The sequence below is a fragment of the Fusarium vanettenii genome, assembly GCF_000151355.1.
Source record: "Fusarium vanettenii 77-13-4 chromosome 12 genomic scaffold NECHAsca_15_chr12_5_0, whole genome shotgun sequence".
In the NCBI taxonomy this organism is placed as follows: Eukaryota; Fungi; Ascomycota; class Sordariomycetes; order Hypocreales; family Nectriaceae; genus Fusarium; species Fusarium vanettenii.
In genome coordinates this window covers 812,619-837,506 of record NW_003315870.1, presented here as the reverse complement: position 1 = coordinate 837,506, position 24,888 = coordinate 812,619, and the positions used below count along the sequence as shown (strand labels likewise).

General features: G+C 51.8%; 10 protein-coding genes across 10 annotated transcripts; 4 read left to right on the top strand and 6 right to left on the bottom strand.

Annotated features, from left to right (window-relative positions):
* Positions 1–456: 456 nt before the first annotated feature.
* NECHADRAFT_87874 (uncharacterized protein) lies at positions 457–3,229 on the top strand (the record flags this gene model as incomplete). The annotated part of the gene is made up of 3 exons (XM_003047463.1): positions 457–1,661; positions 1,716–2,736; positions 2,795–3,229. The coding sequence occupies 3 exons, from the start codon at positions 457–459 to the stop codon at positions 3,227–3,229; spliced, it is 2,661 nt and encodes an 886-aa protein (XP_003047509.1).
* A 1,363-nt stretch (positions 3,230–4,592) lies between these two features.
* NECHADRAFT_64782 (uncharacterized protein) lies at positions 4,593–6,749 on the bottom strand (the record flags this gene model as incomplete). The annotated part of the gene is made up of 3 exons (XM_003047286.1): positions 4,593–5,062; positions 5,113–6,576; positions 6,671–6,749. The coding sequence occupies 3 exons, from the start codon at positions 6,747–6,749 to the stop codon at positions 4,779–4,781; spliced, it is 1,827 nt and encodes a 608-aa protein (XP_003047332.1). The 3' UTR covers positions 4,593–4,778.
* A 3,005-nt stretch (positions 6,750–9,754) lies between these two features.
* NECHADRAFT_54231 (uncharacterized protein) lies at positions 9,755–10,967 on the bottom strand (the record flags this gene model as incomplete). Its single annotated transcript, XM_003047285.1, has 6 exons — positions 9,755–9,860; positions 9,910–10,082; positions 10,131–10,233; positions 10,291–10,449; positions 10,505–10,689; positions 10,824–10,967. The coding sequence occupies 6 exons, from the start codon at positions 10,965–10,967 to the stop codon at positions 9,755–9,757; spliced, it is 870 nt and encodes a 289-aa protein (XP_003047331.1).
* A 624-nt stretch (positions 10,968–11,591) lies between these two features.
* NECHADRAFT_87871 (uncharacterized protein) lies at positions 11,592–13,049 on the bottom strand (the record flags this gene model as incomplete). Its single annotated transcript, XM_003047284.1, has 4 exons — positions 11,592–11,781; positions 11,837–12,406; positions 12,457–12,848; positions 12,888–13,049. 4 exons carry the CDS (start codon positions 13,047–13,049, stop codon positions 11,592–11,594), a joined length of 1,314 nt encoding a protein of 437 aa, XP_003047330.1.
* Positions 13,050–14,148: 1,099 nt separating this feature from the next.
* On the bottom strand, positions 14,149–15,174 carry NECHADRAFT_87870 (uncharacterized protein; the record flags this gene model as incomplete). The annotated part of the gene is made up of 2 exons (XM_003047283.1): positions 14,149–14,783; positions 14,814–15,174. The coding sequence occupies 2 exons, from the start codon at positions 15,172–15,174 to the stop codon at positions 14,149–14,151; spliced, it is 996 nt and encodes a 331-aa protein (XP_003047329.1).
* A 728-nt stretch (positions 15,175–15,902) lies between these two features.
* On the bottom strand, positions 15,903–16,688 carry NECHADRAFT_54190 (uncharacterized protein; the record flags this gene model as incomplete). Its single annotated transcript, XM_003047282.1, has 1 exon — positions 15,903–16,688. One exon carries the CDS (start codon positions 16,686–16,688, stop codon positions 15,903–15,905), a length of 786 nt encoding a protein of 261 aa, XP_003047328.1.
* Positions 16,689–17,132: 444 nt separating this feature from the next.
* Positions 17,133–18,964, top strand: NECHADRAFT_87868 (uncharacterized protein; the record flags this gene model as incomplete). The annotated part of the gene is made up of 7 exons (XM_003047462.1): positions 17,133–17,535; positions 17,789–17,800; positions 17,870–17,968; positions 18,020–18,088; positions 18,137–18,491; positions 18,708–18,748; positions 18,801–18,964. The coding sequence occupies 7 exons, from the start codon at positions 17,133–17,135 to the stop codon at positions 18,962–18,964; spliced, it is 1,143 nt and encodes a 380-aa protein (XP_003047508.1).
* A 725-nt stretch (positions 18,965–19,689) lies between these two features.
* On the bottom strand, positions 19,690–21,147 carry NECHADRAFT_97860 (uncharacterized protein; the record flags this gene model as incomplete). The annotated part of the gene is made up of 2 exons (XM_003047281.1): positions 19,690–20,952; positions 21,112–21,147. 2 exons carry the CDS (start codon positions 21,145–21,147, stop codon positions 19,690–19,692), a joined length of 1,299 nt encoding a protein of 432 aa, XP_003047327.1.
* Positions 21,148–21,581: 434 nt separating this feature from the next.
* On the top strand, positions 21,582–23,261 carry NECHADRAFT_87866 (uncharacterized protein; the record flags this gene model as incomplete). Its single annotated transcript, XM_003047461.1, has 3 exons — positions 21,582–21,787; positions 21,876–22,850; positions 22,901–23,261. The coding sequence occupies 3 exons, from the start codon at positions 21,582–21,584 to the stop codon at positions 23,259–23,261; spliced, it is 1,542 nt and encodes a 513-aa protein (XP_003047507.1).
* Positions 23,262–23,730: 469 nt separating this feature from the next.
* NECHADRAFT_53866 (uncharacterized protein) lies at positions 23,731–24,627 on the top strand (the record flags this gene model as incomplete). Its single annotated transcript, XM_003047460.1, has 1 exon — positions 23,731–24,627. The coding sequence occupies one exon, from the start codon at positions 23,731–23,733 to the stop codon at positions 24,625–24,627; it is 897 nt and encodes a 298-aa protein (XP_003047506.1).
* Between the last annotated feature and the right edge of the window lie 261 nt (positions 24,628–24,888).

Below are 24,888 nucleotides of genomic sequence, written 5' to 3'. Positions count from 1 at the left end.
ACCGTGAATTACGTCTCCGACTGGCATGTCAGTTCCAGGGATGCGTACGCTCAATTCCGACTGCCTGGTCCAGGTCCGCGGCCCCATAATTCCTCCGCCTCCCCCACATCTCCGCCCCGACCTCCGCTCCCAATTGCCGGGGGACCGAGCCGGGGTTTCTGTGGGGCTGCTCATTCAGCTCGGTCCCCTTTCCCCCGCGACAGGACCGGAGGTTCCATGTCCAACCTCCACCCTCCGAGACTTAACCCCGTTTTTCATGACGGCTCCAGCAAGACATTCAAGTAGGTAGGTCACCGATACAGCCCCAGCTATAAATCAGGCCACGCTTGAACTAGAGTCTCGGAGATTATTCACACCACTTCCCATCCTTTCATCCCCCTTGTCCTTTCTTGTTTTTGCTGTTACCGGCTTTGACATTACCCTTTCCCCGTTGTCTCATTCTTTCAGTCCACAATCATGGGAGACCTCAGTCAAGACTTCCCGTCATGCACGGAAGAAATCACCATTGTCGAGCTGAGAGCTGAACACTATCAAGACGGGTTCGGGATATTCCACCCTGCACCCAGACTCTCTTGGCGATTTGCCGCAACCACCCTCCGCGACTGGAGGCAGTCATCTTATGAGATTGTCATCAAGCGGCGAGGAAAGACAGAGTCTTTCCGAGTTGAGTCGTCCAAATCTTCACTTGTGCCGTGGCCGTCAACGGCGTTGGCTTCAAGAGAAATCGTTCACGTCAGCATACAAGCCACCGGCGCGAACGGAGTGAAGACTGGCTGGGCGGAGCTTACATTGGAGGCTGCCCTCTTGAAGCGAGGCCATTGGGAGGCAGACTTGATAAGTGGTCCTCTTCAAGATGTCGACAAGCCCAAGCCGCCATTTCGCATGAGAAAGACCTTCGCATACGAGGGCGGCCCAGCCCGTTTGTATGCTACCGCCCATGGTATCTACCAAGTAGAAATCAATGGCCAGGTGGTTGGCGATCAAGTGCTTTCTCCCGGGTGGCAGTCATATCGACACCGACTCCACTACCAAACGTATGACGTTACGAGATATTTGCTTCCAGGACGCAATACGATCGGAGTGTATCTGGGCGAAGGCTGGTTTGCTGGCAGGCTCGGGCGACCAGGAGTCTCCAACATATGGGGGGACCGTCTAGGATTTCTGGGTCAGCTTGAGGTCAATGGGCAGGTTCTTTGCCGAACTGACCACACCTGGGAAGTCCTCGTCGACGGTCCTGTCCTTAGCTCCGAGATTTACAACGGCGAAGTCTATGACAGCAAACAACATGACGCATTGTGGTCTACCCCCAAGGCACCTTCCAGCAAGCTCTACCTTGCAGCCGAGGTTCTCCCATTTCCAGAGGCCGTTTTGATAGCACCTGAAGCGCCCCCTGTTCGTCGCATCCTAGAGCTACAGCCGCAAAATATCATCACAACACCCAGCGGGAAGAAAGTCCTGGACTTTGGGCAGAATCTGGCTGGTTGGCTTAGGGTGAATATTGACATCCCTGGGACGGGAACTGTTACCATTCGCCATGCAGAGGTCATGGAACATGGTGAACTAGGAACGAGGCCCCTGAGGACGGCCAAGGCAAGCACCGTGATACACCTGGGAGGTCAGACGCGTGGGTATGAACCCAAGTTTACATTCTATGGCTTTAGGTGAGATTTCGTACATCACTCGTTGTATTAGCCGCTTCTAACGACACGGTGCAGGTACGCGGAAGTGACAGGTTACGACGCCTGCAGTCTCTCCGACTTCACCGCTGTTGTGATTTCTTCAGATCTACGCAGAACTGGGACATTTGAATGCTCCCATGATCATGTGAACAAGCTTCACGAAAATACTGTATGGTCGATGCGGGGAAACTTCATCTCTGTCCCTACGGATTGCCCCCAGCGTGACGAGCGACTAGGGTGGACAGGCGATATTCAGGTCTTCACTCCCACCGCAAGCTTTCTTTACGATACCGCGGCGTTCATCGGAGGCTGGCTCCAGGACGTCGAGGCCGATCAGAAAGGCCTGGGAGGGGTCGTTCCCACTGTTGTTCCCAGCATTCCTATGCCCCCCAAGCACAATGAAAATAAGGCCATGGCGGCTTGGGGTGACACTGTGGTCCTCACACCGTGGGATCTATACCAGTTCTTTGGAGACAAACAGCATTTACGAAAGCAATGGGAGAGCATGAAACTGTGGCTCGACAAGGGGATACCTCGTGATGAACGGGGGTTTTATTCCACCGAGATGCCTCAGTTCGGCGATTGGCTTGACCCTCGGTCTCCGCCTGCTCTTCCTGGGCACACACCCACTGATCCGTACTTGGTTGCCAACGCCTATTTGGTTCATGTCACTGAAGTTGCTTCCCAAGTCGCTGATCGGTTGGGCGAGCTGGAAGATGCGAAACGCTATCGAGACGAAGCGCAGAGGCTACGCAAGTTGTTCCGAGACGAGTACATTTCGCCCAAGGGAAGGCTTTCGTCAGACACACAGACGAGCTATGTCCTGGCTCTTCACTTTAATCTCCTAGATAGCGAGGTTGAGATACAAACTGCGCGGTCCAGACTTGACTGGCTAACCCGATGGGAAGCCTTCAAGATCAACACAGGGTTTGTGGGGACGCCGCACATCCTACCTACCTTGGCCAATGTCCACATGATGGGCACAGCGTATAGGATGCTGCAGGAACGTGACAGTCCTAGCTGGCTATATCCCATCACGATGGGCGCAACCACGATTGTAAGTACCATCTCTCGCCGCAAACATGCCGCCGTTGTTTCCTGACCGTGCTTTGCAGTGGGAGCGATGGAATTCGATGCTCCCCGACGGTTCCATCAATCCGGGCCAAATGACGTCTTTCAATCACTATGCTCTGGGCGCCGTGTGCCATTTTCTTCATGCATACGTGACTGGCTTATCTTCAGCCTCACCTGGTTGGGAGTCCGCCACCATTCGTCCACGACCTGGTGGTACAATCCGATGGGCTCGGGCCACGTACGACTCCCCCATAGGGCCATACAGTGTATTTTGGACGTGTGAATCCAGCGTCATGAAGACGAGTGTATCGATTCCTCCAAACGGCGAAGCACGGGTAGTTCTGCCCGGGATTGATGTTGTCGTTGGCAGTGGAAAGTATTCTTATGAGACGGAGTGGCATGAGGATTTGACATGGCCGCCACAGGTTATCCAGGGAGCTCAGGGAGCACCTGTTGAGGCTACGTATGTTCCATGAAAGATAGTCGATATCTTGCTCTCGGCTGCTGATGGAAGAGATAAATAAACATCTTGGCGACCAAAGGTGATTATCAAGTATTTTTCCTATGTTTGGCAATAACAGTAGTGATGTAACCCACCGAAGAACGCACCGCACTTTGCTCTATGCAGTTTAAAGCATCTTCACCCACAGGATCTTGCGTAAAGCTAACCTTGTCAAGTATTGCGGCCTCTCATTATGCAGATTGTCAATTTTTCTTGGTGTGGACGAGAAGCATTGTTGAAAGCTGGGGTTGCTCTGAGCATACGGAACTACCGATGTACAGCATAACCAAGGTCGAATAGATACTTTGACTCTACCCTTAGGCTTCAGGCTTCGGATGTGTCGGATGTGACTCTGTAGTCCAATGGTTGAGTGTTTCATCATGTATGCGCGGCAAGTAGTATATGGACTGACTTGGGCTTTCCCCTCAGACGAACGCCCAATTGCACGGATCTTTGGATGTATTCGGTGAACATTTATGGGTTTTCCGAAACAAATGACTTGTAAGAATGATTACCCCTGTTTTGGAAGGGTCACGCCACTCTTCGTGGGGTGAGGGTCACTTTCTTGGCAAGACTGGTAGAATTCGTTTTGTCTCTGCTTAATCGCTCAAGCGACTATCAGATAGGTCAACAACCAGCACACATACGAAAGTGATAGGACCAGTTAAAGTTCTTCTTTCAAAACCTACAACGTAGTCTTCATCTCGAGGTCAAACATCTATCAAAGGCGAGCACGTGTGCGTATGCCATGTCGGGTTAGGGATAATCATTCGACAGAAACTCTTGGCCTACTAAACCATGACAGCTCCCCTCCCTGCAAGGTTTACGTGTGTCAGTCCAGGGGACAGTCTTGGAAGATACATTCACCTGTGCCAAGCTGATGCCAAGGAACCGGTGGGAGGTCGCCAAGATGCAACCTCGAGGGGGGTGTGAGGGTGACACTACAATACCCGGGGCAAGGGGTTGGGTGGCTTGCCAAGGGCGATTTCTGCATGGAAGGAAGGGCCAAGAGTTTATGGTGCTACATGGTGCAGGAACGGATAATCGGTGTTTTAGGAGACATGGGGATGATCCTACTCCTACTATGGTAGGATGTCGTGTGCAGCCTTGAGGAGGGCCAACGTCAGCTACACGCTGTGTGTAGGACTAATACGGTGCTACATTTCTGAACGCGATGACCGCTGCTCTAGTATTTATTTTCTGGATACTTAACTAAGTGGCTTGTTTCAAAGAACACTTGAAAGGTCAAAAACGAAAAATGACGTTGGGATGTTACTCTGTCGCTGCGTTGGTGGCTGAATTGTCAAGACGTCACAGAAGCTTCAGGCAATGTAGTTCGGGGTTTCAACTCCGTCAATTAAAGGTCTTAAAATACTGGCAACAAATTCCAACCTCGGTATCTTTCTATGCATATCAAACCCGCTTTTCTAAGTTCATATCATGTACTGTGCCATTTCTCCATGGCATTCTAAAAGAGAGACCGAGCTTCAAGCTCAAACAGTTTGAGAGGATGGTGTGTGAGTTTAAAAGTGAGGGGCGTTGAGGGCAAGACCCATGAGGCAGCCACCGATGAGACCAGCGATGGGGATGGTCATGATCCAGGAGAAGACCAAGAGGAAGACTCGCTTCCAGTTGACGGCGCTCAGGCTGCCGTTGCAGAGACCGACACCAACAGTGGCACCAGTGATGCACATGGAGGTGGAGACGGGAAGCTTGTACTGGGAGAAGACGAGGACAGTGATGGCGGCACCCATCTCCATGGAGGAGCCACGGCTGGGGGAGTGGTAGGTGATCTTGTTACCCATAACTATTGTCTGTTAGTGAATGTTCTGAGTCTTGAGTCAAAGAGGTGCTTACCCTTCATGATGTTGTATCCGTAGGTGATGAAACCAATGCAAATGGTGGCGGCGACAATACCAATCTGCCAGAGAGGGACATCGGCCTTCTTCTCGGCAGGCTTGCCAGAGTGCCAAGCAGCGTACATACCAGCCCAGACACCGACAGCGTTACCAACATCGTTGGCACCGTGAGCGAAAGAAGCAGTGCAGGCAGTGATGATCTGGACGAAAGAGTACAGATACTCGACCTCGTTGGAGTACTTGGGGGCCTTGGCGTAGACGCGAGCCATGCGCTTACCCTCGGGAGTACCCTCGATACCGATCTGAGCAGTGTGGATGTCGTAGTGGGCACCGTAGAGGAGAGCGCAGACGATCTGGGCGGGGATGCGCTTGACGATGGCGATCAGGTTGTGAGTCTCGTGGATGGAACCGGCACCGATGGGGTTGGCGTGGAGAGTGCGCATAGCCCAGCCAAGAGGACCACGGGACTTGCGGAGCTTGGCGTGGTGCTTCTCAGTGTTCTCACGGAGCATTCGCTGGTAGCCCTCCTGGGTAGACTCGGCAAGGTTGAGGGTGTGCTTCTCGTTGGTGACCTCGTGGGCAGGGTGGGCAGGGGTGATCTCATCGTCGTTGCTGCCCTTCTTGGGGTCGTACTGGGTCTCGGAGTCCTGGGTGGAGGCCTGGTCGTCCTCGGCATCGTGCTGGATGACGGCGTAGTTGGGGACACGGGCGTTCTCAGCATCAGGAGGAGAAGGACGCTTGAACAGGAGGGGTCCTTGCCAGGCATCCCACCAGCGGAGAGTGTAGTCGCGCTTGATGACGACGGCGTTGACATAGGGGACGAAGAAGATGGCAGACAGGATGAACAGACCGAAGCCGACACCCAGAGTAACGGAGGCGATGTACCAAGCGGGCTTCTCAGTAAGACCAAGGCGGGGAGAACCCTTGTAGACGATAGAGAGCGTGCAGATGGTACCGGCGATCAGGAAGAAGAAGGGAGAGGTCCAGACAGCCCAGGGGACAGGGTTCTTGCGGACGTGGACAACAAGCTTAACAAGCATGAAGATGATGGCACCGAAGCAGCCGGCGATGGCGGGAGCCATACCGAGACCAGCAAAGATGGCACCGAGACCCTGGCCGCCGTTCCAGCCCCATTCGACCTTGCTGGCACCGACAGTAGCGATACCAACACCAGCGAGCGAAGAAATGAGAGAGTATGTCGAGGAGACGTGGGCGTTGTGTCGGGTGCACCACATAACCCAGAGAGAGGCACCGGCGGAGGCACAGGCGAAGGCGAGAAGCTGGACACCGGCGTTGTCACGGAAGGCCTCCATGGGAATGATGCCGTTCTTGATGGTCGAGGCGGTTCGGGCGCCGACTGTTAGGGCACCGAGGAGTTCGAAGATACAGCAGAGTACCATAGCGCCTCGGTAGGTAACCGAGCGCGATGAGACACTGGTAGCCCAAGCGTTGGCGACATCGTCTGGAGGAGGGGATTGTTAGTGAATTGTTGCGATGGATGTGATGCGTCATAGGCGCCAGGGTGAGAGGAGGGGAAGTAGAGGGGAACTACTTACTGGCACCGTTGTTGTAGGCCTCAAGCAGGGCGAAGCAAGTGCCCAGGGCAAAGACGTAGGTGTAATCCTCGAGCACCATCTTGACTGGTTTGGCTTTTTTGTTCGAGAAGGAAGAAAGAAGGAAGCCAAGCAGTCGAATGAGAGTGTGCTGCTGCTGATGATGATGGATGGAGAAGAAAGGGATGCTCGAGCAAGAAGAAGAGGATGAAATCGAGGGTCTCAGACAGCTTCTTTTAAACTCTCGGGGGCACTGGAGCTTTGCCTTTGCCTGCAGGACCTGTCGATTGCCCACCCCCACCTCGGACGCTACCCGCAGAGAAGCAGCTGCAGTAGAGACAAAGTGCCCTTCGGTGAGACGATCTGGCTACCGATTACTTGGTGTAGACACCCAGCGCCGAAGCCACGCAGCAGTGGGAAGCGTGCTGGTTTGCCGCATTGGGCGTCCCCCTGTCAGTGTGCTCCCCGGGTGGTACAATTAAGCATAACCCTATGAGATTCGCCCAAGACCACACGTGGGCAAGATCTGAAGCTAAAGACGCTTCGTGATTGGGTCAGTGCTTGTCGGAAGCTGTGCAGGGGGGGTGTGGGTGTGGCTTCGCCACGGCGTCCACCATCAAACACCATGACAAGGGTTGAGATCCAATGGCGAGGCTTCCAGGCAGACACTCCCATCTGCCAAGTCGCGTGGAGCCGTCTTGGTCAAGTCTTGTCGATCGCCCAGAATTTGTGCTTGATCCGAGGAGCCGCAGCCCCTGCTCAGAGCAAGAGAGCGTCGCGTGCGTGAGGATACAGCACTGGGTTTTAGCTCCAGCTCCCCGAAAGAGCTTCAATTTAGGCATGATTGATGATGCGAGGCAAAAACTATGCTTAAAGTCAATGGGGAGGGGACACACACGAGAGCAATTGGAGACACGTGGGGCAAGACACTGCTCAGTCGGTGGTCTTTGCCTGGCTCCTTTTTTGTCATATTTTTTCTTAGTTGACCAAGAAACTCCATCCTTCATCTAGAAACTCGTACGTAGGTTTCGGACGTGGATTGTTTCGTGCGTGCCCAAATCTCCATCTTCTGGCTTGGCATCTTGGCATACGCACACACACACACACACACACGCAAGACCGACCTGTGTGAAAAGAAAATCTAGACTGCCCACGCCGTTACCAAACACCACCAAGAGAGATCCACCGTCGGTCTCCAAAATCGGTTAGTAGGTCCCAGGCCTCGCGCTGGCCGGGCTCCGTCCGACTCCGGGCACCAGCTGGGGTTAAGCTTACCCTGTTTAGGCGCTCCGTTGGCCCCTTCGAGCCATGCCTCCGGTGAGACGTGGGTTTTTTGAAAAGTTCCCACGAAAGCTCGGTCGCCCGAACAGCAGGGAGGCAATGGCCACTTGTAACGGCCACATGGGGCACTGCTGCGATCTTATAGGAAGATGAACCGTTCGTCCAGATCCCCCGGACCAAAGTAATAGCTGGAGAAGCCTAGGTCGAAAGATTGGGGAAAAAAGTCTCGCCACTTTTTCTGTGGAAGCACGTGAATCCTCCATTTGATCCTCGCGTTCCTCCAAGGCGCACTCCCAACGAGTCCATTCAGAGACGAGGCCTTTCACCGAGGAACCGCCACAATGAAGCCGCCCACTTGACGAACCTCTTCTCGTATACCGAGTACGATTGATTGAGGTAAATAAGCTTTGATCACGCGTTGGTTATTCCCAATAGTCGTTGTGAGGCAGCGGAAACGGTTGTTCCCCCCACTTTGTCTAGAACCTTGACCTGGTCAACGTCTCGCCTCACATTCTTGAACCATTGTCACAATCAGACAGTTTAACAATTCATTGCCACAGTCTTGAGGTCATCTTGAGATCGTTATCAAAGTCGGCAATGGTTGCCGTATGCCAAGCTGCCAAGTTCGCTAACATCGGGAACACCATTGTGCTGGGATGCCATCGGATCGCTGGCCGTCTTGGCCGGTTCGTTGATGTGACTGGCACCCGTTCAGATGGTCCATTTTGTCTTGGCCGTTCCTTGCACCCACGGGGACCAGAGGCGGCGCCTACATTGGGTGCAGCGATGCGCCCCAGACGCCAGCCGAGCTGACCTCGCATGACACCCCTAGCCAGCGGCACGACCGTCGACAGATCCCCTTGATTTGTTCTTCTCCACTTGTATCTAATTCATGACGTGCGTTATGCATGAGCTATAGCGGGATAGCCGTGCGACGAGTCGAGAGGCCACGCCGTAGCGTCGAGTTGATTGATCAGCCAACAGGTCCACCGGTTGTTGGTGAATACAGCCGTCTTGGGTGTTGTAGCGCAGGATTGGCACTCTTCTAACCCTTGTCGCATATCCAATATGAGAGATGATTGTCACAGTGACCATTCACATCGTAGTGGCCAACGGGTGCTGCCATTGTGTGTAGATCTTAGGTTGTTGGTGTTGAGGCCATCACCAAGACATCGCTGATCATGTCCATAATTGCAAGTACTCACTTCCGCCACTACAATAACCAATTTTCGATGGCGTTTTGATTTTATGTCCATCAAGATCTATGTTCTAGATACTTCATCTCAATATTGTGAGTCTCAAGATCTTTCAAGTGTCTGGATCTTGATGGTTTGAGATGCTGGCTCACCACTGTCTTATCAGCACTCTCACCCAGCAACACTACTACGCGACAATGCACAGTCAAGTAAGACCCTCATGAGTTGAAATGCGATTCGGAAAGCAAATCTGCTCACTCGTCCTCATTTTTATCACAATTCACATGCTTATCTTTGCATTGACGTGGCTCGACTGGGAGAGAATTTAATACGGCCTCGTTACCCTACACCTCGAGTGAAATCAGGCTGAAGAGACACACTCCCTTGTGGATGCCACATCCTTGCAAGCTGATATCCCATCATGCATTATTGGCCATCCCGCGTTTAAAGCTGAACAACGGCATCTCCGCTCCCTGCGACATCGCATGAACCAATCCACCAGACCCGTGGGCACCCCTAGCCTCCTGGGTCGATCTGGCATGAGAGAGGCTAGGGATAGGCTATCCTCTCCTGGGAATGGTCACCCGGACTCTCCATATTCTAGACGCATTCATTCGCCAAGGCTATTCTCAAATAACTTTTGCAGGCGCGGACCCTCGCTGTCGGCGACATCTGCACTGGTCCGTACCGACCCGAAGGGATGATAGGGGAAGAGTCTGGGCAATCTTAGTCGATGTAACATGATCTGATTGTCTCTTGCCTTACCCATATTCTGGAACAAATGTTATGACGCTGTCAGGGTCTCTCTGCGCCCTCGACTTGACGATTCGGATCCAGAGCTTCTCGAAGAAAGCACGTTCAGCTGCAAAGGCCGGATCCAGTGGCTCTGGGCACTGGGTGGACTGTGTCGTGCCAATGCGCGTATGGATGTGATACACCTATAAAACGCGTCAGAGATTTCTCGGTCAACGTAGTGGTGCACCGACATGAGGGATGACTCTGTCCAATAGTTCCTGGTCTTCTTCAGCGACGTCGAGCAGTCTCTCACAGCCAACGATCCAGTGTGAAAAGTCTCCCGTAATGCGAAGCCTGCCAAGGTGAGTCAATTGATGCGACAAACTGACAGAGAAATGTGACGGCGCGTACTCTGGCACCCTCTGGAGCACGTAGTCTGTCACATATGGGTTGAACAGCCCCCGGTTGCGATGCGTTTCGTGACAAATTCGCCCTTCAAAGCCCAATTCCTTGTCGATCGGAAGCGTCCTCTCGAAGAAGTAAGCAGCCTGCTCCCAAGACCAAAAGTCTCTTAATTAATGTCTTGTTAGTTGACAGTCACTTCTCCCGCGAAATAACAACTTACGCTCCCGACTGCGCGTTAATCTTGACTGGGTCAAGTACTTGCGCTCGCCGAAGCTCCTCCTGATATCCCTCGAGATGAACATCGGGCGTGAGGTTGCGCGGTCGCGGCCCACGATATCGATGCCACGCAGAGAAGATTCTATGAAGATCAATCGAGGGAATAATTGTCAGCGCGCTTTTGGCAGACTTACGTGATGCTGATCTTCAAACCCAGGCCATCGCAAAGCTTCCGCACCTCCCACCGTTGATCCTCGTTCAAGTCATAAGGAACCATCTCCACACCGTCTGGCAATGTCGAATTAACAATTCCAATATGTAACTCGCAAGGTCGGTGAAGAGTCTTTAGGCATTGTTGACTTACCGTAACCGAGTTTCTTCCACTCCACAAACAACGGCTTCCAGACTTCAAAATTTTCACCCGGCTCAACGCCCCAGGTAGACCTAAATCGCTCGATACGAACCATGTTGAATCCTATCCTGAAGGGGGAAGCTGGGTACTTGTGAGACTAGTGTGTTGTCGTGTTGCTTGACTCATGGCCGATGATGGTGGTCAGGCCGCATTGGGGCAATATATACTACGCTCTGTTTCCTCCGACACCGGGATCCAAGCTCTTTTGCATAGCCGGGAGCCTATGACTTTTGGCACAGATAGACATGCCCGGCATAAGACGGCCATCAGTTCGGCAATGACGGTGGGTTTTCTCTTTTGGACCCGAAGACAGGCTTCTTTGTTCCGGCATCCCTCGACGCAGTCATAGAGAGCCCGGATGGATACAGAAGTAGTCTAGAGATTAATCAGAACTAATGTGAAACGAGATTTTTGCAACAATATTAGCCCTTTTCAAGGTTAATTGCAATTACGAATCTTGAAGGATCTCTTCACGTCCTTGCTCGCCTCGCCAAGCTCCGTCTATAGCCGTCAAGTCCTGGGTGAGCTGTCTGGGCCACCAGCGGCGATACTTAGCCGCAATAGGTGGGAAGTTTCAAAACGACCGTATGCATTAATGTAACGAAACAAGAGTGGCACTAAATTATGTACAGAGAGCCTGGAGAGTGCGGCCTGATGTCATATAACCAGGGATGCATCTTTACGCTGACGCGTAGGAGGCGCCGTATGGCTCCAACCGAACTCCTTGAATATCAACGAAACCAAATTTAAAGTTGTCCTTGTTTTGCGTCATGCCTTGGCCCCATTGGGTCATAGAATCCTGGAATGCTTTCAAATGGTCCTCTCGGCTGAGGTCGAGCGGCTGCTTGTCCTTGCCCACCAAACGTATCCTTGCGCACGTCAGCCCAGACATCCATGACCCTATGAAGGCCGGTTGAAACTTACTGTGCCCCAGATGCAATGTTCGTGACTCCAAAGTTTTGCTCATCAAGGAGATAGTCAATTGCACTATTTGCTTCGCCACTCAAAATCTTGGCTGCAAGATCGAACTCGTGCGTTGCAGGTCGACCAAGGCCGACGCCGTGGACCGTATCGAGAGCGTCAACCATGGCCTTCACTGTCCTAAGGCCACCCGTGACATAGGCCTTCGTCTTTGACAGCTCCGGGATGATCTTGTCTGCGAAATCGAGGAAGAAAGCTTCTCTCTTCTTGGAGCTCTCCCTATAATAGGTAAAACCCAGGCTCTGGTAGGTTCCACCTGATAGCTCTAGAAAATCGAAACCGTGTTGCTCTAGGTTCCGGCAGAGAATTTCGCAATCCTCGGTAGAGAAACCTCCTTCCTGAAACTCGACGCTATTCACCTTGATGCCGATGATAAATGACGGATCAGTGACGCGAGTACGGATGGCGTCGGCAATCTCAAAAATAAGGCGGGAGCGATTCTCAATAGAACCACCGTATTTATCCCTCCTTTTATTAGTGGTTGGTGAAAGGAATTGAGCTAGGAGATAACCGCTATGATATTATTTAGAAGCTTCCCAGAAGGTGCAAGGAGTTAAACTTACTGTGCGCCATGTAGTTGTATGCCGTCGAAGCCTGCTTTGTAAAGGTATTCGGCGGCGTGAGCAAAACCTTCAACGACATTCTTGAAATCGTTCTCCTCCATTGCTTTAGGTTTGTTAAAATGCATGCCCATGACTTCGACTTCTAGCTGCACGTCACTGGCCGAGATGGGGTTCTTCTGAATAAGGTTGCCAACCTGACGTCCAGGATGGCTAATCTGTGCCACAGCTAAGCTGCCATGCTGCTTGGTGACAGAAGCCATCTCCTTGAATGCCTCGAAGCGCTCCCCAAAAAAGGGCGCATCACGAGATACAACGCTATTCCCGGCTGCTTCTAGTTGGTCGTATGCAATCATGATATGGCCGGTCAATATGACACCGAAGCCACCTTCCCCCTAGCGACGATAGACGTTGATGAGCTCGGGGGTAGGGACACCTCGCTCTTCCAAGTTGTTAGGATGCCAGGTCGATAAGCGTTCAGTCATGGCAGCTTTGAGCAATCGATTCTTGGCCGCCTTGCCGCTGAATTCAAAAGTCAAGGGTTTCCCCAGAGGGCTGGGATCGGTTGGGCTAGCAGGGTATCGTCGGGGGGTCATTGTGATGCTTGTGTTATTCATCGACTGCAGAGGGTCTGGTGTGAATAAAAGTCTTTCATGCTCGAGGGGAACTATCTGCTTTATATTTTGCTTGCAGATTCCGAGCAACGAGCCTCAGTTAACTTTGAGTAATATACGACCAGCGATGAAAGTCAATACCGTTATGCCTAATGTAGTTCGACAACACGATTATCCCATCAGAGTATGAGCGTAACGTTAACCAAAGTTGCGTGGCACGATTTCTAATCCAGATTTCTAATCCAGGGGCTCGGGGGCTCGAAAACCTTATGACCCCGTTGAACTGACCAGCATGGCTGAAAACCGATTGTTGCATACAGTGGGGCGCAGATCTTGCTCGTCGACTCGCTGGCTTGCTGTCTGGGAGTTTACTGATTCCTTCACCGACTCAACGAGGCCCTTCCACTTTGCCTGTTTGAAAGATTCCTTGCAGAACTTGAGACGCCCCGGCTTGGCGTGGTACTTGTTATCCTTGTATGAGCCGTTGACCGCGATGTATATAGCATGAAATTATTTGCTATACGATATATGATGCGCGGGCAGACATTTCGAGACAGCTGACAACGGCTAGCTCTGGAGAACGCTGCCATGTGGACAACCGAGACCCATATCAGCGGCAAATGAGTCCAGGAGGGTTTCGCGCCCCCCCAGTGGTTTGCACACTCCGGTGCCTTGGTGGGGTTTAACATCATTTGACGCCAGCCTCAATTCCTTCGGTACGCTAGTTCTATGAAACGTATGCTCTAAGCTTCCGACAGCCTGCCGAGGACTCTGCGTCGCCCTTTACCTCTAACTGTCGTAGGAGGGACTACAACTTTAGATAAGGGAAGGAATCAGGTTGATTAGAGAGATATTAATACGCAGCTAGCAGAGGAATCGTCGAGAGGTAGTGGTCGAGGGAGGGCAGTGATGTAGAGGGAACGGCGCTGTGGAACTTACGGAAAGGCCGGTCAGAATGCAAGAACCTGTCAGACTGTAACTACGACCTCTGAGGAAGAGCATAGAAGCTAGTTTTTATTGAAGTATCGATCTTGAGGGCTGGGAAAAGTGCGGTGCATGCTTATTATGTAACCTGAGTAGCTTATTTAGGTTCTGAGCCAACACCCCATGGATGTAAATCAACCTTCTGCGGCTCCTGCGGCTGCTCAATCAGCTGGAACCCTACCCCCTCCGGATCTTGAAAGTTTAAAACTTTGCGAGCACCGAATTCTTGCCCAAAATCCCAGACCTCTGGCTCTCCCATTTTGAAGTTGTGTTTGGGGGAGCCAGAGAGCTCACGAAGGATCTGGTAAGCAGCATCAACATCATCAACCTCGATTGCGCACCGCACAACGCCGACATGGTTGACCTCGCAATATGGAGTGGGGTGTTTAGGGGAGTCAGTCCACTGCAGCCAGTCCAAAATGTAGGAATTGTTATTGCGTATGGTGAAGAAGACGCCGGTGAGCCCAGTCTGTCCTCCATTGGGACTATAGACATTAGGAACAAGGTGCGGTGACTGCACGCTCGTCTGAACGTTGAGGCCCAGTACCTCGACATAGAAGGGCAAGTTCTTTTCAACGTTGGCGGTGTTATGGGCTACCGTGTACGGGCACGCCGGGACTATATCGAGCAAGATATCTGCTTGGGAAAACTCTACCGCGATCCCGTCCGGGTCGTGCGTCGTGAAGAACCTGTAGTCGAGAACTGGCATATTGGGGCTCAGTTGCAAAGTAGCTTCGGTCGTCTTAGTAAAGGGCTTACTACCCTGCTGCATTACTGCCTCACGGGCTGCATCAATGCTCTGGACAACAGGAACTATGCGATACCAGCCCACGTGCCCATGAGAGAGGTTGGGTTTGCCGACGGGCAATGGATTCTGCCACTCTACCAGATGGATCATGGGATATCCAGAGCCTTTGGTGCTATCGCGCAGCAAGTAGCCTTTGAAGCTGCCCCTTGTGATACCAAGGGCCGGAAAGTCCTGCGAAGCTGTTGTGCTTGCAACGACACGTTGAGTTGTTTTTTTCTCGTACCACAGCCTCGAACGCTCGAGATTGGTGACGTTTACGTCCCAATGAGACACACGGTTGATGCGGTCGTGTATACCTCGCTTGGCGGACGCCATTGTGTGTGTGAAAGGGGAAAACAAGTGATGATGCGAAGCTGAAAGTAGAGCTGAAGGAATTAATTGGGATCTAGGCCCAGGTAGTGGTAGCTCTATGAGCACGACGTGACGCATACTGCGCAGACGGGGGAGGCTTTATATACACTGGACAGATGGAGGGTTAAGGAGCACGTCTCAAGAGAAGACTCGACAAGACTGACCTTTGAATGTGAGTGCGGATACCGACTTCTCGGTATAAAAGGCTTCTATATAGATCGTCGCGAGGGTTGCCATTTCCATCCGCCGCCATCCCCATGCGTTGGCAGAGCGGGGATACGGGAACGTAACGTATCTATCTTGCCCGTGTTCCCGGATGTCACCCAAGGTCACAGAAGATTAGATCTGGAAGTTCGTCTTTCCATTGTCGAGATGGAGCATATCGCTTGGGGAAGAAGCCGATTTTCTCGCACGGTGGGTGTAGTTACTTACATTCTTAATCGTCATCCATGCTTATTCTCGGTTACTTGTCAAAACATCAGGTAGCAAACTACTAAAGAGCACAGAGGACTAATTGCAAAGGACTCAGTACCCAACTAACAATAAAAGAGTAGCATGTTACGGCTATCCACACTCCTATTTAATATCTCATCCGTGCACGTAGAAGCAATCCCCCAAGTTACGGAGCCTATACCTGCGTCGACTCCTCTCTTTGCCGGAGCTTTAAGCGGCCCCGTCCTTGGCGAGATCGTTTACTTCGCGCCTCCACTCACGGCAAGAACCTCCCCTGTAATATACGACGATTCGTCTCCGAGGAAAAACATGATGGGGCCAGCCACGTCCTCGGGCTCCCCTGCCCTGCCCATCGGATTCGACTCCTCCCAAGCCTTTGCCACAACTCCCCGCTCGTCGTCGGTATCCCGAGCAAGCATGTCGAGCTGCGTCTTTATAAGCCCTGGGGCAATCATGTTTGCCCTGATACCGTGGCGAGCGTATTCCAACGCCCATGTCCTAGTCATGCCGAGCACAGCATGCTTGCTGACAGTGTATGCCGTCATGGTAGGAAACCCTGCCAAAGCCGCCAAGGACCCGATATTGACGATGCTGATGTTGTCTCCATCTCCGCGTTGCCGAGAAAGAGTATAACGAAGCAGTTCATTGGTAACATTCCAGGTCCCGCGTGAGTTGACATCCATGATGTGATCATAGGTCGCGTCCTTCTCGATTGCGTAACCATGGCCGTCGATTTCGTAATTGCCCGACGGAGAAACGCCCGCCGCATTGACGAGGCCGTGGATAGATGGGGTGCGGCCGGATATGGCTTGAAACAGGTCTCCCACTGCGCTTCGAGAACTCACATCAACTGCTGGATAAAAGTGTAGCTGTCCGCGGCCCGCAAAAATATCTGGCGGGTTCGTGACTCTATCAACTACATGAACAGTTGCTGAAAGGTTCAGGAGATTCCGGACGGCCGCTAGACCGATACCGGCAGCTCCTCCCGTGACAATGTATGCTCTGCCTGCCAGGCTCGAAGACATGATGGATTCGACTTTTTCGTTCTTGAATGAGACAAAGTTGTTACCACCTCTGGACTCGCAACGAACAGCATCCACTATATACCCCCAGGAGCGTAGACCTGACGCATCTAATAAGCTAACCTAAGCACACGGAATCAAAACTTGTCCGGGACTGCGATCCTTTAGCCCGATAGTCCGGCAGTTAAAAGATAGGTTACATATCTATATGCCAAAAAGCCGATCACGTGGAATTAAACTTGTCCGAGACTCCGATCTTTTGGCCCGATTGTGTAGCAGTCAAAACATCGGTTGCATATCTGTATGCCAGAAAGCCGATTTAGAGCGGATGCTCTAGGTTCGTGTTCAAGGTCAATCCCTTGATAGCCTATCACATAAAAGGGTTTAACAAGGGTTGCTCAAACTTTAAGCAACCGAAGGTGGGTAGCAGGTTTTATCAATGTGACCATGTGGTCAACCTGTTCTTGCTTGTCGTTCAACTTATCCATGATCCTCGGAAAGTACGGAGAACTTGAGTGGTATTGGATAATCTCTTCCTCAAGTATGATGCATTGGAATCCGGCATCGGAGAAGTCTACAAGTCCGAGCCCTGGGTTTAAAAGATGCCTGCTTGTCCTTGACTTTAGCCTCAACTTTGGCAACTTGACTTTCACCTCGAATTTCGACCTACTGATTAACATGCCTGAAATTACGGAAAATACCCCTCCTAGTTTATTGGCCCAGCTATCGGTGCTGGCTCTCCAACCCTACGCATCGTTGTCTGGAGTTTTGGCCCTGATGATAATACTTGCCATTTTCAAGGCTGTATTTGATCAGGATGAAAAGCTCATCCCTGGGTACGCAGCTGTTGGTGTGTTCAAGGATGACACGCCTCTGCAAGCAAAGCATAGTTATGCGGAAAACTCCAGAGCCATCCTTCAGGAAGGATTGAAAAAGGCAAGTTCTCCTAAGTGATTTGGGTTTCCTTGGGGATGTTTTTTAACCATGATGGTCAACAGCATGGTGATTCCTTCCAAGTTTACACGCCGACTGGGCCAATGATTGTTCTCTCGAGAAAATACACCAATGAGATACGGAACCATAAGCTGCTCTCCTTTCAACAGAACATAAACAAAGTAAGCACTCAGTTGGCCCGGAAAGGACATGACTAATCCGTACTTAGGCATCGTTTACAAGTCTTCCAGGAGTGGGTTTAATGCCTGGCATGGCTGGATTTCTCTTTGACGTACACTCGTCGGAGGTATTCAAGGGAGTCGTGAGGACCCAGCTGACCCAATCACTGGGTGTGTACCCGTCTTCCTGATGATATGAGCTGCCACTCAGTCTTTCTATAGGCAGAATCACAGCTGCCCTCTCGTCCGAAACGGCCGCTGCTCTCGAGGAATACTTCCCACCAAGGAACGGTAAGAGATATTTTAGAGCACATTATCTAGAAGCTAACACGCATGTAGATTGGCAAGAATGCGTCTTTTACCCCACGACGGTAGACCTGGTTTTTAGGTTATCTGCTCGTGTCTTTCTGGGAGAAGGGATCTGCCGTAACAAAGGATGGCTCAAGGTCTCTGGGGCTTACGCCGTCGAGGGTATCGAGTTTACTCGTGTCTTGAGGTTCTGGAAACCAATTGTGCGACCTATTGTGCAGTTCTTCTTGTCAGAACGTCTCCAAATGATGAAATCTGAGCGAGTCGCACGGAGAATCATCAATGAGGAATTGGAACGGAGATGCCTCGAACAAACCGAAGGCGCGCGAGCCGGAAGGCCCGTGAGGAAGTATGACGACGCTTTGCAGTGGCTACAAGATTGGAGGTAAAAAAGTGGTGAGAAGTTTGATATTGTCGGTGGCCAGCTGGGTCTAGGTATCGGCGCCATACACACGACGTCGATGGCCTTGTCGCGGGTGCTATATGATCTCATCGATAACCCCGAATGGGTCCAGCCCATGCGAGATGAGGTGAAGCGAGTCCTGGAAGAAGATGGCGAATGGAAGAAGACAACACTGCACAAGCTGAAACTTATGGACAGTGTGCTGAAGGAATCACAGCGGCGCAACCCGGTTCACCTGAGTGAGTACATTTTAAGAAATCAAACTTGAGCACACTCTGACATGTTTTCTAGCCATCATGACTCGTATTGCTGAGGGGAATGTGACATTCTCCGATGGACTCAAGGTCCGCAAGGGCGATATGCTCACCGTCACTACGCCTGAAGTTATGATGGACTCGGAACTGTTCCCTGAGCTAGAGCGCTTCATTGGAGACAGGTTTTTGAAGCTTCGCTAGATCCTAGGCAATGAGAATAAGTGGCAGTACGTAGCCACGAGCACCGAGCATATTGGATTCGGCCACGGCGAGCACTCTTGTCCTGGTCGGTTCTTTGCGGGCAATGAGCTGAAAGTAGCATTGGCACACATGCTTCTGAAGTACGACTGGAAGTTTGCTGAAGGATGTGATTCGAGGAATGTCGAAATGGCGCAGGATGTTATCCCGAACCCCATAGCTAAGGTCTTGTTTAAGGAGCGGCAGCCAGAGATAGACTTGTAAGTTAGGCAAGATGCATTATGGGTGGGGAGACTTTTCTCTTTCTTATATTGAGGTGAGAGTAGTTAAATAACATATGAGAGGTTTAACCTTTTATAATTATATACCTAGGTATGTGTCAGAATGTGTGTTCATCTGCCTTGATCTCGCGACGAGCCAGCCATTGAAGCCACGTGACCACCTTTGGAGCTACAGTACAGGGCCCAACCCGACAGTATGACTCTTTGACTATAGGTAATGAAAGGTTGAAGAAAAAGCCTTTGAAGATAGTTATAGTCACTGACCGGGACCAAGCGTTTAGGACTTGAATTGAGAAATCTATTATCAAGATAACTGAAGTGGCACGTAGCCTAATGGCTTATGAGCACACGCAAAGCTTTTTTGTTGTCACAATCCAAAGGTTTGCAAGAGTCCCATTTTATCCACTAAAGCACACTCACTAGGCCATTAACAAATCCACGCGCTTTTTAAGGCTCTCGCAAGCCAATCGCTCTTCTCCCCGTCAACAACTCAGCCTCCCCATCTTCTTTGACCAAGTAAATGTCCTCGTGGCGCACGCCAAACTTGCCCTCGAGGTAGATTCCCGGCTCGTTGGTAAAAGTCATGCCTGGCTGTAGCAGCGCCTGCTTGTTGAACTTGTTCAGATACGGTGATTCGTGAGCTTTGATGCCGATTCCGTGACCCAAGCGATGGGTGAAGCCATAACCGTAACCGGCGTTCTCTATGACCGTGCGGGCCGCGATATCAACGCTGGCTGCTGTGTTGTTTGGCTGGAAAGCCTGCGCAGCGGCCGTTTGGGCGTCGAGCACGATCTGCCAAACCTTTTCCTTTTCTTCACGGAGAGGATCCTCGGTGATTTCGGCATCATTCTCTGGCGGGTCGATGAGGAAGCTGCGGCAGATGTCGGACGAGTAGCCCAAGTAATGGGCACCGACGTCGATAACGATCATGGTATAATAGGTGAGCTTCTTGCCTCCTGTGACGAAGCCTCCATGCGGCAGAGCGCCGTGCTCCTCAAAGAGAACAATGTTGAAGAAGAGGCTGAAGCCAATGGAGAGCATTGCGTTGTCCAGAATCGTCGTCACTTGGTCCTCGGTCAAGCCAGGAACCAAACAAGGACGCATCGCCCTCACGGCAACAACGGTACCCGTGTTGACGGCTCGAAGTAACTCAACTTCGGCCGCGCTCTTCTGCTGTCTGACGAGTTCAGCCTCGGGGGTAAGACCGACTGTCTCGAAGCCGACAGATTCCAGCCCGCGGGTGATGTAGTCTCGGATCTCCTCATCCATCATGAGCTTGATTCCCGTCTTGCCCTTGAACAGCCGTGACTTGAGAAGAGTTTCATAGGGGTTCCAGTGCTCCTCCCAGATCACAATGTCCAGCTCTTCGTCATGAGAAGGAATGCTGAGCATACGGACACGACCCTCTTCGAAGCTGGGCGATAGGTAGGCTGTCTTGGCCTTGACTTGGCCATCTGCCAAGGTCTCGGGGAGGATAAGCATCAAGAAGGGGCGCTCCTCGGGCTCCCAAGGCTCCCAGTCCACCTGGGAGATGTTGCCATAGTACTGGAATGTGTAACCGGGCTCCAGGACGAAGGCGTCGACGCCGTTTGTGACCAGCGCTTTCGCCAGCTTGTCCCGACGCTCTAGGAATTCTGGAGCTTCGATTGGCTTGGCATTGTCGAGGAATGAAAGATCAGCTTTGAGATTGTCAATGGCGCATTGCTGCACCTTGTCGACGTCGAGAGCGCCGTGTGCCTGAGAGCTCCTGTGCTGACAAGGGAGGGTTTTGGAGAAGAGGAGAGCTGTGCAAATCAACGCGATTGCGGCGAAACACCACGACAATCTCGACCTGAGGTTGGTCTGGTGGTGTTTGCGGTACAGTAGCACCGCGGCTGAATCGTTGTGTATCTCCGGAGAACCCATCTTGACGCGGTCGAGTGTCGATGACAAGGGAAAGCCTCTCGGAGTGTGCCTGAGTGAGAGATAGGTATCGTGTCTCGGGGCCAGTTATAGGCGCCGGCTCCACTGATAGGCCGACGTGAGATAACCCGAAGCCCAGCGTATTGAACTGACGTACTAACTGGGGACCGTTGTAACTTCACCCACTCTTTTCAGACTATCTGATTGGTGCCCCCAGCGTCAGATAGAAAACCGGCTGCTATTCCCCACCCCCGGCCGGGAACCGTCGCCGTAACGAGGAGGTCGAGGCGAAGGATCATCAGTGTCGGCCAACAGTTAGCCGATGGCCCCCGGCAAACACAGATAACAAAACTGTTAAGAGGAAGAGTCTTCATGCACTGCGACTGATGGGATCTGCATCTGTTTTCTCCATAATCCTACCCGAGGCGACTTCCAAAATGACTGCTCAGGTTCAAGGCCTGGCCGTTGAGCCACATCCAAATACCGTCGACAACCACACCGACGACAAGAAGCATGCCTCAGACACTGGAGCCGAGGTCGAGGTTGGCACTGTCGTAGACGGTCCTGAAAAGACCTACTACAGCAGACTCTCTGTCTGGTTGATGGTGCTCTTTTCGGGTCTAGCAATCGGCTCTGATGGATAGTAAGGAGCTCACTCCACCATGCTCTCGCTGCTTGATCCTCTGTTTCCCCTTTCTATCGTTCAGTGCTTACGTATGTGTTCGTGATAGTAATGCTGCCGTGATTGGAAATGTCCAGCTTATCATGAAGGTCCTTTATCCGGACGCTCTGACGAGTTCCATCTCTACGCGTCTCAGTAACGCCTTTCTGATTGGCATGATCATTGGCATGCTCTTCTTCGGTCTCATTGTGGATCAGTTTGGTCGCAAGACAGGTGCTGTCGCTACCACAATCCTTCTGGTGCTGGGAATTGCCCTGTCCGCTGGTGCGAGTGGCGGTAGTGATGCCGGTCTCTTCTGGATGCTCATCGTTTCTCGTGGTGTCGCTGGTGTCGGCGCCGGTGGCGAGTACCCAGTGTCTGGTGCAGGTGCGGCAGAGGCAACCGATGAGAGCGCCCAGTACCGGAAGCACCGAGGCTTTATGTTTGCCATGCTTGCTGATCTGTCGGCGTCCCTGGGCTACGTCTGGGCCGGTCTTACGCCTTTGCTCTTGCTTCTCTGCGTCCAACAAAAGGAGAGCAAGTACGCCATCGTCTGGCGAACCACCTTTGCACTTGGCGCATTTCCTCCTTTGGTCATCTTCTGGTTCCGAATGCGCATGTCGGTTGCCACGGCGTACCGAAAGTCGTCGATGCGCAAGCAGCGTGTGCCGTACTGGCTTGCGCTCAAGAGATATTACCGTCCCATGATCGGTGTGGCAACCTGTTGGTTTCTGTACAATTGGATCTCAATTCCCTTTGGCATCTTTAGCTCGACCATCATGTCTCGAGCCAACGTTGGTGACAGCATCGTCAAGAACTTGGGATGGGGCGTTGTTATCAACTGCTTCTATATCCCGGGTCCCTTCATTGGAGGCTACCTCTCTGACAAGATTGGCCGTCGCAAGACCATGGCATTGGGTTTTACTCTTCAGGCTGTTCTTGGATTTGTTCTCGGTGGAGCTGAGGAGCAGATTCAGAGTATCTTTCCTCTTTTCGTCGTCTTGTACGGCATCTTCCTGACGTTGGGCGAAGTTGGTCCCGGCAGGTATGACACCCTTATGCACCATCCTCATTTGATAGCTAACCAGAATTCAGTACCGTCGTCCTTGCTGCCTCTGAATGCTTCCCTACCTCTATCCGCGGCCAGATGCTGGGTTTCATCGCCGCATGGTCCAAGGCCGGCGCTGCCATTGGAACCCAGGTCTTCACGGCCATTCTCAACTCATACGCCGACGACCCTTCCAAGGGCAACCAGGTGGCTTTCTTGATTGGATCCGCATTTGCAGTACTGGGCGCCATTGTTGCATACTTTGTCATCCCTGATGTGTCGCGACGCCTGGAGGACGACGATGAGGCATGGAAGGTTTACTTGGAAGAGAACGGATGGGAGGCCACATGGGGTGATTCCGAGACCAAGGATCCTTCAGGAGTCATTATGAACAGGGCTGCTTCTTGAAGATGACGCTTATATCCCTACAGTATGTAGTCGAATCAACAATGAAGCAAGTATTGGTGTTCCCTTGGGGTGACAATTTAGATGGAAACGAGCCGGGATACACATAAGTAAAACTCTGAAGTTTGATCGGCTTTTGCTTTTCACCTTCCTTGTGGCGGCCAGCTAAGCCGATTTCCCGAATGCATGCCCGGTTAGCAGCACTGAGGGAAATGCAAATGTCTTGGACACAATCTCTGAATAGAGTCATCGGCTAAAAGAAACCCCGCCGACTTAAACGGGCGCATAAAGGTTGGGCCGATTGACCTGTGAAGAGACTTGATTGGCGCAGAAGCTTAATAAGTTTCAAGCTTCGGGTCCCGGTTGGAGATGTCTTCTTAAGGGCGTCATGGACCGAGGTCTCCGCATATGAAGCTCGGCCAAACAGCCCAAACTCAAGCATTAACAACTCAGAATTTACAATTTACCCACCATGTTTGAAGGACTCCAATCTTTTGACGTCAAAACTTCCGACGATAGTGTCACTATCAATGGATTAAGGAGCGGCGACTCATCATCATCAAAGCCTCCGTTGCTGTTACTCCACGGCTTTCCCCAGACCCTCCACATCTGGCATCGCGTTGCGCCTCAGCTCCTCGACAAATACACGCTTATTCTCATAGATATCCGTGGTTATGGACAGTCATCCAAGCCAGAAGATGTCTCAGCATACGCCAAGAGTGCCATGGCTCGTGACTGCATCGACGTGATGGACTCTCTGGGCTTTACCGACTTCTACGTCTGTGCCCACGATCGAGGAGCGAGAGTGGCTCATAAGCTATGCGTCGATTATCCGGATCGAGTGCGCAAAGTCATTCTGCTCGATATTTGCCCGACACTTTCCATGTTCACAAAGACCGACTTCGACTTTGCGAAAGCGTACTTTCACTGGTTTTTCCTCATCCAGGACGCGCCACTTCCTGAGATGATGATCGCTGGACGCTCGAGGCACTTTGCGGAGCTCTTCATGGGAGGACGACAGAAGGAAGGCCTGAAGTTATTTGACCCGACCTGTTTCGACTTTTACGCCAAGAGCCTGGAAGAGGAGGCGACTGTTCACGCAATGTGCAACGATTACCGGGCGAGCGCAACTTTGGACTTGGACGAGGCCAGGGAGGACTTGAAGCAGGGAAGGAAGATTCGCAGCCCTTTGCTTGTGCTTTGGGGCAAGCATGGAGTCATTGAGAAGTGTTTTGATGCTGTCAAAGAGTGGAAGGATGTCACTGAGCCTGGTGTGCCAGTCGAGGGCCATAGTGTTGAGTCTGGACACTACATCCCAGAACATGCGCCCGGAGAAGTTGTGTCTGCTGTTCTGAATTTTTTCAAGTAGTCAGTTAGAGTTAGATGTCTGATGGCGATCTTCTGGTTTAGTTAACCCATTAAGGGCCAGGTTTCGACTATAACAAAGAACGCATTGTCAACGCATCATAGCATCATGAACCAACACTAACACAGTGGTCTTTTTTGAACCTTCTGCTGCCGGGCGAAAGAGTCGATGGCTGATAGTGATGTGGGGGTCTTTGACTCCGGCCGATGTCATTTCGACTTGAGAGGTTCGTCTCTCACATCGTCTCTATCATAAGCCTAGCAT